This window comes from Nilaparvata lugens, chromosome 5, assembly GCF_014356525.2.
Source record: "Nilaparvata lugens isolate BPH chromosome 5, ASM1435652v1, whole genome shotgun sequence".
In the NCBI taxonomy this organism is placed as follows: Eukaryota; Metazoa; Arthropoda; class Insecta; order Hemiptera; family Delphacidae; genus Nilaparvata; species Nilaparvata lugens.
In genome coordinates, this window is record NC_052508.1 from 35,271,874 (window position 1) to 35,288,173 (window position 16,300).

The window sequence follows — 16,300 nt, forward strand, 5'->3', positions numbered from 1 at the left end:
CGTCATCACTAGGCACTCGGTCGACTTAGAACGTCATCATTTTATATAAATAACATATACACTAGATCCGTGACGTTTTGAAGATTGATACTAGCGCTGCCTATAACATTCTTACCAGCTTTGTCTCTCTACATTTTTGTACTTCTTTCTATATTAAACTAAATTATTATCTTCAAAAAACAAAGCAATGGGTTTCTTCACGGAATAAGCATAAATACTTATGCTTACATAAAAAACAATACATAAAAACACGGAATAAGCATAAAGTGTGTTTCTTTCCTCTGTGGTTTCTTCCTTCTTCCTTTCCTTGTTGATCTTGAATTGCTGCTTGCTGGAACCGTTAAACCCAAAGCTTCGATGTGATATTTTATTAAAATTTCAAGTTGAAAATTAGCTTTCATAGTTTAGTAATATACTAAAAAACATTTTGGCTTTTTATGTGGTTAACATAACAACATAGTGCAATAAGGTAAGTCAGGGTTATTCATTTAAATTCATTTATTGTATCCCAGCAGGAACCACGTGAGTTCCCTGGACCCAACCACCCACGTTGGGTGGAATCCAACCCAGCATGATATTTCATGATTTTCAAGTTGAATCCTAAGAGTATTTGGTAGGAAAGAAATAAAACGTATTTCTGTCAATTGTTGTTTTATTACAAGATAAAAAATCATGAAAAAAGGTACATAGTTTCAATCTGAATCATCATTATTCAGGCAGCCATTACAAATTACTTTTTTATGCTCACCACATAAGCATTTCCCACATTTCTCACAGAATGCATAGCCTTTCCTATCCTTTGTTTTGCTCCCTTCATTACACACGTCACATCTTCTCGGTTTCCTTGTATCCTGTGGTTGAACTGGACGTTGAGGTTGCTCTTCACCTAGATGATGTTTGATTGACAAGCGAAGCATTTTGGGAAGTCTGGCATTTTGGGCGTTTGTCTGCCAACTCACAGGACGTGAACCAGTTATCTGTGGTGACGTTCCTATTACTATTCTTCAGAGAATCTACTAGATTCAGGACATAACTTGTGGGTTTCGACACATTTTCAATCTCTCTCCTCTCTTTACCAAGATATGGTATACCTCCTAAGAAGTAATACGTTTTTGCATCGCATAGGGAAACTATTTTTAGACCGTACTTGTCCGGTTTATTCTTCATGTACATCCGGAATATGCATCGTCCCCTGAAACTGAGTAGAGTCTCATCAACTGTTACATATTCTGATGGAGTGTAGTAAGCTCTACAATTTTTCAAGAATAATTCCCAAAACTCTCTGAAAGCAGCAAATCTATCATTAGCTTTTCTCTCAGCACGACTGTTTTTATCATCAAAGCGAAGAGTTAGAAGAAGAAACTGAAAACGATTTTTTGACATCCCATAGCGAAAAATTGGTGGTCCATGAATTGGTGAAAACAGGTCTTGTAGGTTCAGTCCAGAATTTTTCAACTCTCCAGCCATAAACAAAAGTCCTATCAGAGCCTTTATTTCTGGAACATTGGTAGGGTGTGTGTACCTTTCTTTGGCCAACCATTCATGTTTGGAGCATTTTCTCTCTATTTCTTCGTTTGTATAACGTTCCAAAATGTTCATCATTTCTTCAGTGACAAACAAAGAAAATAGATCAATCTCTTTCTTCAGATCTTTAGCTATTCCTTTGGCACCAGGAAAGTGTGTTATTATATTCCTTGCTGGAGTCCGTCCAAATGGTGATTGTAGAGTCTTATTGGTCCATATAGTCTCGCCATCCTTCCCAATCAAAAATTCTCTATTCTCTGGATCTATCTCCATCTGAGTATCATGTCTTGGTCCTTCAGCATCAAACTCATCGTCCACATCATCATCATTCATCAATAATCCATCCTCATCTTCTGAACACGATTCTTCAAACTCATCATCTTCTTGCTGCTGCCTTTCTAGTTCTGCTGTGATCTCTTCAGGCGTACGAAAAAGTGGAATGGAGCTCATCTTGCTCACCTGAACAAACAAACAAAAGTCCTTCTATGTAAGTACTTGCCTTGAAATCAAGCAGAAAAAAGTTGTGCAGATAGGCAAAGAAGAATATGTGAAAGTATGCAATCCAAACAACAATGCACAGAATTAGTTACAAGAGAGGAAAAATTACTCATTCATTTGCCAAATTGAACTGGAAGTGATTACTGACCAGTTTGAGAGGTATTACATCACCTTGACTGTTTATTTTTGCAAATGAACCTGTTGAAATACTGCATTTCATTGCCTATTTTACCATATTTTGAGAATAAAATTGAAAAGAACTCTCAAACGTACTATAAAGTTTAGAACGTACAAAAAACAATGGGTGGATCTCCTCCCATGGACATGGAAAACCCACAATAAGTGGAAACCAACATTTTTGAAAGTGAATCTTGCTGTATACAATCAACATCGACTGTAGATTGTAAATAAAACTAGAAAAATACTCACACTCACTTCGTTCTGAAATTGAGAACATACACAACAACGTTGGGTGGTTTGTCACCCAGGAAGATAAACAATGAGATAAACAATGGATCTCCACCCATGGAGATGAAAAACCCACAATAAAGTGAAAACCAACGTTTTTCTTGCTGTATACATTCAACATTGACTGTAGATTGTAAATAAAACTAGAAAAATACTCACACTTACTTTGTTCTGAAGTTGAGAACATACACGACAACGTTGGGTGGTTTGTCACCCAGGAAGATAAAAATTGAGAAATATAGAAACAGACTATGTAGTTCCACCAACAAAGGCTGCAGCTCGACTGATGAGGTAGGCATGGGAGGGTACTGGAATGGAGGAGGGGATAGGAAACGTTGGCGCATGCGCAGCTTGAAAAGAAGAATGCTTGGGTGGGATTCCACCCATACGTGGTTCTTACTGGGGTATAAAACACTATGATCATAATACAATTATGTAATTGGAGGAAAAACTAGGCTAAGCCTGTATTAAGTTTATTTCTCTCCAATAATTTTGATAAAATGTTAATGTTGTCCAAAAGTTAAGGTTATGTGATCACACACTGCTTTGGCACTAACTTGATTTTCAGTCCAGGAATAATAATTTGAATATTTTGAAGGTTGAATTTATACTCTAAATGAATCACAGAATATATCACAATAAATTAAAAACTCAAGAGATACTGCACTTATTTGAAAAATTTGAATGAATCAAAAACCTACTCACTATTAGTTATTTACAGCTTAGGTTAGGATAGAAATTTGTAAGCTACTGTTCTGTAAAATAACTCAATTTATAATATAATTATACAAAAAATTAGTCATGAATTATGGTTAGGCTATTTCTCAAGTAATTTGTCAAATGATGATATTGACATATTGTACACTGATAACTACAGTACTCTTTTACAAACGAATAAGTATGGTAGGTCGTTTGCATTAGCCTACGGCTTAATTTTACAATATCTTGGCAACATATTTTGAGTAGTAGCGGCCGTAGTGCTATCTGCTTTTTCGAATGATAAACAATGATAATAGCAATGCCATTGCTAATCAAACACTGCTATTACAACGTGTACCTCACTTTATTAGATTTTTGTTTGTCAACTATTGTTGGCCTAGCCCACCATCAGGGATCCCACTGTTCATATTATAGACAATGGCTTTTAGAAGTTTTGCTGATAAAAATATCTCTTTGCACCATCAATGCAGGGATTTATTACTGTTCTTTATTTTCAAACTACTAAAATCAATTTTCCGATTGTGGTGGAGATAGCCTACAAACTTTCTATTTAAAATGTCTGCTGTGATACAATTCAATTAATTTTATTATTTGTCACAGGCTAAACAACAGTTAGCATTGACAATAGTCATATACATTAAAAACATGAAAATTTTAACTTCCATATACAAAGTTGGACTTTAAGAAGTAATTAATAATATATCAGTTACATAATTATACAGTTTAGAATGATTTGAAAAATTGCTTTGGCTAATGAGTTACTTTGTGTTACCTAAATTTAATTATTATTCTTTAACTGTATATTATATCATGGTCAATCTTATTTTAAGAATACATACAAGATGTATCTGGCATCCTAGGCTACATAGAATTAAATAATTGAGTTTGAAGATTTTGTGTGTTTGTGTCATTATTGTAATGTAAGGCCTATTGAAACAGTGGTGAGACACAGCTCAAGAAATTTTATAATTGTATAGAAGCTACAAATTAAAATGTTTTTTTTTTCAGGTCCACCTTGTATGATGTGACTATCTTATTCAATATTTCTGATTTTGAGAAAAGCATTTGCCAATCATATCAAATGTAAGTAATATTTGAGGAGACTTTATTATGCTTTTCTTACAATTATTATCAACTGTTACGATTAACTGTGAGTTAGTTATAGTTATCAATAGTAATTAGTAACAATTACTATTAACTATCAGGCTAGGGCCACACGAGCGCACATAGTGCGTCCGTTGCAACTTACTTTTTGCGGCCGTCGCCAATGACATCACACGAGCGTTGAGTGTGGTGCGTCAACGTCAGTTGGCTTTACGCAATTGAACCAGACGAAGTAATAACTTTTGCATGTCTCGACGTGCATTGTAGCATTTCGACGCAGTTCAAAAATCACCGTCCGTTACGACTTCCGTTACTTGGTACGCACGTACCTCATGTGTTGTCACCAATTCACTTCTATGTATTTCTACAACGGACGTCAAAAAGTAAGTTGCAACGGACGCACTTTGTGCGCTCGTGTGGCCCTAGCCTTAATGGCCGGCTAATCGAGCAGCATACTGAAACTAATAAGAACGTAATGTTAATTAACTTGTTGTATAAATGTGTGCCTAGAGGCAGTGGCGGCTCCAGGGGGGGGGCATAGAGGCATGGACCCCCCGTGAGCTCAGAAAGTTTTATATTTTCAACAGGACTCTATCAAAAGAAATTAATGCTTCAAAAAAGTTCATTGATTCATACAATAATTAGTACATTATCATCTTATAATGAATCATTCTGTGTGCCTGCACTTTATTAAAGATGATAAAGAAGATAATTTTGAATAAAATTTAGAATTTAGAAATAGGCCGAGACATCTAGAAAATACCTGAGTCTATACCTAATTCATGCAGGTGAACGGGCTAGAGTCAAGAAAACTTCAATTAATCTTGCCATGCCTGATTTAATAGGTTTGTACTATAGAATAACACTACAATTTGAAATAATTGAAAAATACAAACAGCTTCAATAAACATTGGCAACTAAAATCGAACAACAGAAACAACAATTTCATGTTACTTTGGTGACATTCTTCATCTGATTCGGGGGCGCATTACTATCCCCGATTAGATAGCAATACGTCACAAAACCAAACAATATCAGTCATCAAATAACAAGTTCATTTCAACATGGAATTACTCAAGAAAGAAAAGCCCGTTGAACCCAAGTTTCGTCGATAGTAACCCATATAACCCATTTCATAATAATTTTGAATCCCCACTTTTGATTGACATTCTCGAATGAACCTTTGTTTCACTACACTGCACTTTCGTTGGTCTGTACGTTGCTTTATCGTCGGGGTTACAGTACCTTGTTTTTGGCGGTGAGCTTTTACCGGTTGAATTTGGCTTGACGGCGACGTCCTCTTACGTCCTGTCGTCTGAACGGGTGTCTTGAAGCGGTGTTACATAAAGTTGCGGAACCAAAGGGGTGGTAGTACAAGAAGTTGGTTTGGGGACACACATGAACCGCTGTAAATAAATGTATTACAGCATTAATTTCTAACTCTTCCTACAATTCATCAAAAGCTAAAACAGGAGTTTATTCAATTATTCAATTTAGATTTTATCTTGATGTTCTGATTTCATTCTCAAAATTTAACAGATTTAAAACAAATTTACTTGCCAGAGTGTCATTAATATACAATGCAACATTTATGAAAACACCCGTAATAAATTAATATAATGCTTTTAGAAAATGAATACTTCATTAATTATGATGTTAACTTTTATGATCTTTTTCGTTTGGTTTGCAAAATCAAATATAATTTTTCATATAGTAGCTCGACTAGTATTATTGGAAACTTGTGCGCTAGCCAACATTTTTTTAATATTAATTTCATGGAAAAGAAAAACTTTCTTCTTTGTCTATTAAGATTTCTATCTTAAAAATTTACTAAATTATTCGAAAGCCTTAATGACATAAGAAAACAGAGTCTGAAAAATATAAAATTTATAAAATGTCATAAACTCAATATGAACATAATCTTAAAAATTTCATTCCAATTTAAAGGCTATCATTCTGACTTTCAGCAATACTCTACGATAATATATTTCCAGAAACAATAACTCAAATGTAACGTAACTGAAAACTTTCTATACTTCATTAGAAAAAATTTATAAGTATCTTCCATCACTAATAAAATCAAAGGATTATTCTCAATCAATATTATTAACTTGAAAATTAACAGGCTTTGTTGATAAAATACTCTTTGATTGAAGTTTCAATTAATTAAATTCCCTAAATTATATTTTAACCTTATTTTACGTACCTTAGCGGTTATTTGAAGAAACAATTATTCGTACATGATGAAGAAACACAATTAAACCTTTCAGGACATGGCACTACTAGAAAATTTAAACATTAATAAAAATAAAACTAGCTTCTACGTTAACTAATGATATAAACTTGTAAACCTGCCCAAAAAGGGCGAAACATAATGACTACATCTTTACTCTCGTAGTGCTCCTAGCAAAGTCCTCCGAAACATAATCTGGTCTCGCGGTTGGGGAATCCCCCCACTACTGTATTTAGAAACAGGTCTCCTATTGGGCGAAAGGAATCAATTTGATCAATCGTCGCATGGCTTCTAGAGCCTTTGGACCAAATAGTAACTGCAAACTCGGTAGTTTGTTATAATTTCAATGCTTGCTGTTTTCCAACTTATCGCACTTTATGTTGCGACAAGAAGGCTAAGTTTTAGAGATAATTCCATAATCTACATTCCTCGACGACTCGGAGCCACAATTTTTAAATATCTATCATGGGAAACTCGAAGTCATGGCCGTTCATAATAGAGAGAGAAAATAATTTATTTCGCTAACTCACTTACAATAATGGCTCTAGTCTATTGCCTATTAAATTTACTATTATAACTTGGGAAAAGGCCTGAATTAAAAGCAGTGCTCGGCACAATTCATAATTTCAATATAATTTCTTTAATAATATAAAATTCAATCCGTTAAATAATATTTGTGAACCTATCTGAATCGCTAACCGCAGAAAGGCACCATGTCCAGTTTTCATAATTTTACAGGAGAGACAAAACACTTGATAAAACCAAAACCTGCAGTAGGCCTAAATGATTTATTCAAAACGTCGCCATTACAATGCTATCAGTTGGACATGTTTCCTTTCTGCGGTTAGCGATTCATTTATAAAAATGTGATTACTGAGATTGTAGTTAATTCTGGAAATCCATGAGTGAGCTAAAGAAAATGATTCCTAACATTTTTCAGTAAGCTGCAAGAACATTAATTTTTCTCCTCGTGTTTTAACTCTATTAACTCATTATGTTTATGAGTAACAAACTAATTTTTTTCTGGAACAAGAGGGTCATGCCCCCCTCCACCGCACAGATTTGTTGTTTTGCCTCAACTGTTTGAAATAATCCAATCTATGATAAAATAACATAATATAAGATCTGAGAAATATTTCCAGATAGTCTTAAACTTGTTTCTCTATACCAATTATAGGTTACATTCATTTGATCAGTGTTTCACCTTGTGATCCATTGAGGATGATCAAGAAATCATAAGTTTTGGTTCGCCTAATTTTTCAGTTTCCTGCAATTCCTGTCCAATATAACTGGCGGACAGATAAAATTATTCCTGTCCCATCCATTGAATTTCAAAGAGAGAAGGAAATCTTCTAAATTCATCTCTCCAAAAATTTAAAACTTTCAAGAGTAATAAGTTATGATTTTATACAAGAGTGTTGAATTTTTGGAAACCTGAATTAAAATGTTTTTTCGCCACACTTGGATGTAATGAGCTGGTTTACGTGCGTCATATGGAGGCCGAAAGAGATTGTTTTCCGACCAGGCCGGTAAAACTTTACGGCCCTAGGGCTGTAAAATGACCTTGAATAACAGCTGATCATGTCCGATCTCACAAAAATCATAGAGATAATCTCATAACGACTGTAATAATCTTTATAATTATGTATCGTGAATCGCGGTATCATGTCTATAATATATTTTATGAATTACTGTTTCATAATTTAATATTTATTATTGTGTTTTTGATATCAAACAATAGAATACGATGATATCTCCATAGCCTCAACAATATAATGTTGGCTGCATTGTCCATTGTCAGAAAGGTACGTATCGCAAGTATTTAAAAGTGAAGAATCGAATTTGAAATCAAAGTACAATAATTGTATCAATATTTAAAAGTGAGGTAGAGTAATAATTGTTTCTTTTTTATTATCGAATTCCACTTCTTAATGCAATACAATCAATAATGATAATAGGAAAATACAGCAGTGATCTAAAGTTTAAGGTAAGCCTACTGGTGAAACTCAGCCTTGACTGAAAAATTTCTAGTAATTTTTCCGTAATTCATTATTAAAACTTTTAGATAATTTTTCTTCAATATCAAACAATATAGAGAAAACATTAGGCCCACTCAACATTGAATCTTCGAATGTTTTTCTATGATTTAACTATTTTCAGAGCAATATTTTGTTGTGAAAATGCCGGCAAACCGGCTTTAAGTTTGCCGCTATACACTATATTATAGTAGCCTACATACGTTACCTGACTTACAGGCCTCATCGTCTAAGAATATGCAATGGCCGAGAGCGTAAAGGCGTAACACCTCAAAGCTCAGTGAATTACAAACATGATCTAGGTTCGAACCTCGGTCAGTGACATTTTTTTTGTCGATGAATTTTGACTTTTATTAGCTATTTTTTATATTAGTTACTGTAATTTAAATTTCAATCAATTTTTTAGATATATTTTGAGACAAAACTGTGAAATATGCAATTATATTAATTTTTTAATCACATTATTTCAAAATAGTAATGAAAATTCTATTCATCCATCTATCCATGAGATATTGCACCAGGCGCAAAGCGCGAGCTATAAAAATTCAAACAATTATTCGAAATATTAATAGTATAAAAATATTGTCACTATTGTAAATTATTAATTAGTAATATTGAAATTAATTGACAGTGAAAGTTGTCATAACCAAGATTCAAACTATCAAAATAGGCTGTTTGAATTTTATTTATTTTTTAATTTCTTATATATTGGGAAGTTTTTTTTTGGTGTGGCGAAAAATAGCGTTCGCACCATGGGCAAAAATGTATTTCCGGCTCTCAATCTTTTCTAGTCCTCGGCCTACGGCCTCGGACTTAAAAACCGATTTCGAGCCGGAAATATCTCATTTTCGGCCTTAGGTGCGAAATATACTATTTCAGGTCCACCTTGTATGATGTGACTATCTTCTTATTCAATATTTGTGGTTTTGAGGAAAGCATTTGCCCATCATATCAATTGTAAGTAATATTTGAGGAGACATTATTATGCTTTTCTTACAATTATAATCAACTGTTACTACTAACTGTCAAGTCAATAGTAACAGTATTAACTATTAATTTATGGCCTATCAAGCAGCATACTAAAGCTAATATAATAGTCCAGGCAATGAATGCTCAAAAAAGGGTATAGAGGGGAATGTTTGGAAGACAATTTCTTACCCCGCAGTTCTGTTTAGGGTATTTAAGGAGGTAAACATAGAAAAGTGCAATTTTCATTGCTGCAACAAGTGTTAACTCAGCGGTTCCACACCTTCAACAGAGGAGATAAAGATGCACACTTTTGGCATGTTCACCTACTAACTGGTCCAATTTAAGCTGCAAAGTCAAAAATTGTTTCACATACACCCCCCTTCAAATGTGATTTTCAAACGATCAATTGTTGCAGCAATGAAAATTTCACCCCCTACATTGAAGCTGCTATAACAATGAAAGGAAAACTTGGAATAGTGAAATAATGCATCATTTCAAAGAGAATTCAATGCTCTATAACCATCAGTTTTTATGATGCATTGTTGGAGAGTTATAAGCCCTGAAGAGCAAAACATTGGATAAAAACCTGTCATTTTAACAATTACACACCTTCAAGAGCCAATATCTTGGTAACTGTTTGGAATATCACAAAATTCCAGCAAACAAAAAGTGTAGAGAATTTATTAAGCTTCATTTTTGAATAGTTAGTTATGTCAGTTGAACACATTGTTCTCAAGATATGAGCGTGGGAGCAAAACGCTTGAAATGCAATTTTGAAACCACCCTCATCCCCTTAGCACATTAGTTAGGAATTTTGATATGTTCTTCTCGTAACTAGTCTTAACAAAGCTGCAAAGTCAAAAATTGTGTCTAAAACATTCCCTCCAAATTCCTTTGTCAATTGGTCTATTGTTGAAAAAATGGAGATTTCACAATCAACACTAATGCTGCTGCAACAGTTATAGGGAAATGCGTATAAGTGTGAAATTATACATCAAATTGAAGACAATTCAATGCGTTATAAGCTCATAATCAGCATGAATTTTTCCCATCGATTTTTAAAAAGTTATAAGAGCAAAAATTGAAATATATTGGAGGCAAACATGTTTTTTTTTCAAACATTTTACACCTTCAAGAGAGGATATATCGAAAACTAGAGAAGATACCGTATAGAAAAAGTTGTGAGATGAATATTGTAAGAAATTATGTAAGCTTAAATTTTGTAAATACAGTAATAATTATGTACTTAAGATTCATAGTTTTAGATTTATATGCGAGAAACCAGAAAATGGTACCTTTGAACCACCCACACCCCCTTAGCACATGGGGTAGGGGTGGGGACTTTTGATATGTTTACCTACTTACTACCCTAAACAGAACTGTAGGGTCAAAAATTGTCTTCCAAACATTCCCCTTTATAGCCTTTTCTTGAATGGACTATAAGAACGGAATGTTCATTAACTTGCTGTATAAATAAGTGCCTGAGTAACTGAGTAGAGGAGGGTTTATTTCTGACGTATTAAAAGTGGCCTTCAGATGTTTTCATCAACAATTAATTTCTGTCACATTCCAGGATTTGACTGTGTATAACCACTTATCTGTATTGAATGGAGAAAAGTTACCTTAGCTTAAAGAAAGACCTCTATGACTTCGCCTGTATTCAGGCATTATAAAGTAGGTCTACCTGAAATTTGTTACTGTAAAATCTAATGGATGAGAAACATTTTTTTGGCATTTGTAGTGTCTTATATCTCTCTATTTTATTTATTTTTTATTTTATTTATTGAAATTTATTTTTTATTTTATTTATTAAAAACACACAAAACAAGACAAAACAAAATTACAAAGATTTACGAAACAAATAAAACACAATAAAATGTTACAAATATAAAAAAAAACAATGGGCTTAGTGTTTGGGTGTGTTGGAGAAGAGAAAAAAAAGAGAGGAAGGTACCTAGCCAACTATGGTTTCCCATGTAATGAATGGGAAACCATTAAAATGGTTTCATTTGGCAACTATTAAATGAATGCTCTATGTGAGAGGAAAACTCTTCAACAAATCTCATAGTAGAATAGTTTAATGAAGGCGGCTGAATCAGACAAGGTTCTGATCAAAAGATTTACACTCATGAAGTTGGAAGTGTTCTTTTAGAACACTTAGCAACTCTTTAGAAACTCGCGCTCGGCAGGGGGCTTCGCCCCCTGCACCCCCAATAGGGTAGGTTAGCAGCCTCCGCGCTTCGCGCTCCGGCTGGGAGGCAGGCTTCGCCCGCCCAATTGTCTTTTGTGACTATATAGTGTTGGGTAGCAGGCTCCGCGTTTCGCGCTCCGGCTGGGATGCGGGCTCCGCCCGCACAATTGTCTTCTTCTCCTCCTCCTTCCTCTCTTCCTCCTTCCTCTCTTCCTCCTTCGTCTTCTTCTTCTTCTTCAATAATTAGATCACAGCTGCTGGTCAGTAAACAACTTGGAATGATGCCAGGAAAGGCGCGACACGTTACAAAGATCTCACACACACACAGTTTTCGATGAAAACTCAATTTGAATTTGGTTGAAATTTAGCTATGGCTATTAACTTAACTTGGCGAGCTGAACAAAAAAGCTTGAAATAAATTTTTTGTGGGAAACAAATTTAAATGTGTTCCAAATATTTGGGCGAGTACAGGGGTGCCGGGGGGAAAAATTTGGAAGGTCTGGAGGTTTTCCCGTAGCCTCCAGTGTAGTATGCAACAGATTTGGTATTCAGTTTTCACAGCGATCTTATAGTTTTGGCTGGGAATATTTCGTATTTGGGAAAACTTCAAATTTTCGATGAAAACTCAATTTCCCGGGTCCCCATTTGAATTCGGTTGAAATTGAACTATGGCTATAGGCTTATCTCCGGGGGCTGAACAAAAAAGCTTTTATCGAATTTTCTGTGCGATGCTGATTTCAAATGTCGAAAAAATTTGTGGGTCTAGGGGGCCAGGAGGTGAAATTTTCGTGATTTGGAGGTTTTCCCATAGCCTCCAGTACGTTCCCTAATTGATTTCGAGGTTGTTTGTCCGTGACAATCAGCCGTATTGGCTGTGAATTTCTTGTCTATGTGGCTTTAATATAATAAAGATTGGCAACTTCAATATAATAAGATTTAGTAGGTACTCTTATATACAATGAAGTCAACTCCACCCACAAAGAGCATTTGGACAAAATGTTATTCAATTTAACAAGTATAGCATAGCAACAGACATCATCATCAGTGATTATATGATGTTTGTAGATTAAACATAGAGCATTTGTCATGATGTCCCTAGTATTCAAGTTTTATAGTCTACTTTCAAGTTTTGGAGAAGCCATTCTTGGCATTCACCACTGAACCGGCATCCACTTTGCATTCAATGATAATAAATGTTAGCATCTTGTATAAGTCGTGATATACTGCTCTTGGAATACAATTTTTATGCAATTAATGTCACAAATGTTGGTGGCTGCCAAGATAAAAGAAAATTATATTAAATTTCTGGTACTGATATCAATTTATTTTTTCAGATCAGGCTACTGAAGACAGTGGATAAAATTGATATGGTGTTTTGTTACCATGATATGGAGGGTAATGGTGAATGAGTGTGGGATGACACTTACAGGACAATAAGAATCGCGTTTGAGAGAACTGAAATGCATTCTAAGCTAGTATTTCATCTTAGCCAAGTATTCAAGTTTATGAAACTACTGTCTGTAAGACAGGTATTACGATGTAAGCAAATACAGTTGTAGCAAATAATATTATATCTTTGATAAATAAAATTAATTTGAATTTATTCGAATTTGTTATTGATTATTTTATCCTATTCCATTCTAGCACCTCCTGTGTGAATTTATAATTTACAAAAGTAATATATTCTGATTTTTGTAAACAATACCTTGACAGAAATGAAAATACATTTGAAACCTTAAAAAGTATATTCGAAATTTGAATTTTCAAAATGTGTTCTGAGTTTTCTAAAAGAAAGTTTAAAAGTTAATTATACTCTGAATCTCTCTTTTTGTATCTCTCATATTTCTATGATGAGACAGAAATTTTTTTGTTGAATAAGACATTTTATAATGCATGCTCAACATCAAATAATAAATAATGTTGAAAGTTGAGAAATACAATCAGGGGCCTGTTTCATAAAAATTTAGAAGTCCTGTAATACAGGAACAGCTGATTTTATCTGTTATATTGAACATGTAATTGGAATGGTGATTCTCCTTTATTACAGGACTTGTAAGTTTTATGAAACAGGCCCCAGACCCCTGTTTCATAAAAACTTGGAAGTCCTGTAATACAGGAACGGCTGATTTTATCAGCTGTATTGAGCATGTAATTGGAATGGTGATTCTCCTGTATTACGTGCCTTATAAGTTTTATGAAACAGGGCGCAGGTTTCACTGAGTAATAAAATAAATAAACAATTGCAATGATTTATTGAACGAGCGTTAGCGAGTTCTCACCTTTGACTTACTGAAGGCCAAAGTCGTTGTCCATCTGTTTGTATGTTCTACAATAACATTAGAGAGAATTGATCAATCAGCTTCAAATGTTGAACACGTATTCTTTGAACCTTTTTACAGGTCAAGTTCGTTGGACAGCAGAGTTCACTAAGGCCCGCCGCAAAGTAGACCCACGCTAATCCACGAAAAGCAGCCCACGCCGTGGGATGTTTTGTAAACCATTGCTAGGCTTCTCTAGACATCTGTGTAATACATGCAATGAATAATCACTTGTCAGCTGATTGATTATGAATAATTTTATAGCAATGGTTTAAAAAAACATTCCACAGCGTGGGTTGCTTTTCGTGGATTAACGTGGGTCTACTTTGCGGCGGACCTAACTCCATCGTCCTTTTTCAGGATATACAAATAACATTGAAAGTGCTTAAGAAGAAAAATTTGTTTCGATTTTTTTATCATTTAGTCAGCTGGAATTAATTAGATGCTATTCATGTAATTTTTCAATTCATTTAAAAAAGCTGATGCTATTTGGCAGGCTGGTATCACACTGACTGTCCTTTATGCGCCGACACATGATTTCAGCTGAATAATACTCAACATAATTATTTCATTTATAAGTTCTATATTAATGTTAACGTCTGTCTGCCTGTCTATTGACTGTAACATACGCGTAATTGATAATACTAATTGTGATAGCAGTTGCTATGACATTGACAAATTTTCTATGACAATTTTTTTTTGTTCAGTGTTAAAATTGTGAGTAGAGCTACTATTAGTGTTCACTAACACTCGATTATTCAATGTAGGTACCCATATATTTCATTTTTATATCACTAGTAGTTCTGTGAACAGTAGACCTCGCGCAGTTATAACGACGTCCCAAACCATAAGCAAATCCACACTGATACACTAACTATTTATTATTTGATCAGATCATGCTTACACAAGATTTAATCAACATATAACTCTTTCCAGAATTTAGCGCGAGAAAACCAGAAGACATCTAGGCGCCCAGACGAGCTGTTATAAGTTCTTTGCATCCTATTTAATAGTGCATAAAAATTGCATTCAATGAGGCATGCAATTATAGTCTACACAGATGCTAATTTTTTACCAAGTTACATAGAGATATTGAATTGCATGCGTCATGGCATGCAATTTATAGTCAACACGACAGCTGATTTATGATGAATAATTCTATAGTCTGATTTTCACTGAAGGAGGCTCCTTTTTCCTTTTATATTATCCTTGAAATGTAAAATTTCCAAAAACCTTGTATATACGTCGACGCGCAATTTGAAAAGGAACATAAATATACCTGTCAAATTTCATGAAAATCTATTACCGCGTTTCGCCGTAAATGCGCAATATATAAACATTTAAACATTAAGAGAAATTCCAAACCGTCGACTTGAATCTTAGACCTCACTTCGCTCGATCAATTAATTATTAGTATTATCTTTAATGTTGAGATCATTGAAACGTTTTTAGATAATGCAGTTTTAATTTAGATATGTGCAGGTTTTGTCATTAATTTTCTTTTTGAATTCTGTCTCGAAATCATGTATCATATGACCACGTTCCTATTTGAAAAATGAAGTTGGATGAGTATAGTTTTGAAGCGATAGAAAGTAGTTTTTTTTCAATTGGAATAGGATCCCCATGGAACCTAATGTCATATCATACTACTTGTAAAAGAGATATTCAACTGTTTCCATAATAATTCTCATTAACTCAGGGTATAATTACAAATTGCGGATTTCAGAGATCAATACAACAGTTCATGAGCGAGTTCTATAACCCAGGGGTCACTAGTTATTCTATTAAAAAACAAATCAACTGTCAGCTGGATTATAAATTACATTCAATATTTTTTATATAAATACGAGTAGCCCTTACAAAGAAAGCAAGTAGGTAATATTGGAGTATGGAGAAAATTCCTCTACTCTCATAATATTATTATCCTGAAGAAAACACAAATTGAGTCAGCTGTATTTCGTCTATTTTTGCAAATTGGTTTTTAATGCCTAAGGGCATAAAGGACCGGTTTCCGAACTCGGGATTTAGTTAAGTTCTATACTTTAAACAGCTGGAGTTGGAAAATTTGCTTGCCAAAATGGGACATAGTCCACGTTCAAATTAAATTTTTCAAAAACTAGAAAGCCGGTTAAGTTTTAATTGTGATTAATTCCACGAGAACTCAGAAAAAATTTTCCATGATTGAAATGATTTTTCCATGAGAAATCAGAGAAGCCGTCTCATCAAAAAAGTCTTCTCT

The 16,300-nt window shown here is 34.2% G+C and overlaps 1 protein-coding gene and 1 long non-coding RNA gene across 2 annotated transcripts; one reads left to right on the forward strand and one right to left on the reverse strand.

Annotated features, from left to right (window-relative positions):
* Positions 1-882: 882 nt before the first annotated feature.
* Positions 883-1,974, reverse strand: LOC120351603 (piggyBac transposable element-derived protein 4-like). The gene has a single exon (XM_039429463.1). It carries the CDS (start codon positions 1,972-1,974, stop codon positions 883-885), a length of 1,092 nt encoding a protein of 363 aa, XP_039285397.1.
* Positions 1,975-9,335: 7,361 nt separating this feature from the next.
* LOC120351338 lies at positions 9,336-13,346 on the forward strand. Its single transcript, XR_005571327.1, has 2 exons — positions 9,336-9,540; positions 13,078-13,346. It is a non-coding gene; the product is annotated as an uncharacterized LOC120351338 (long non-coding RNA).
* Positions 13,347-16,300: the final 2,954 nt, after the last annotated feature.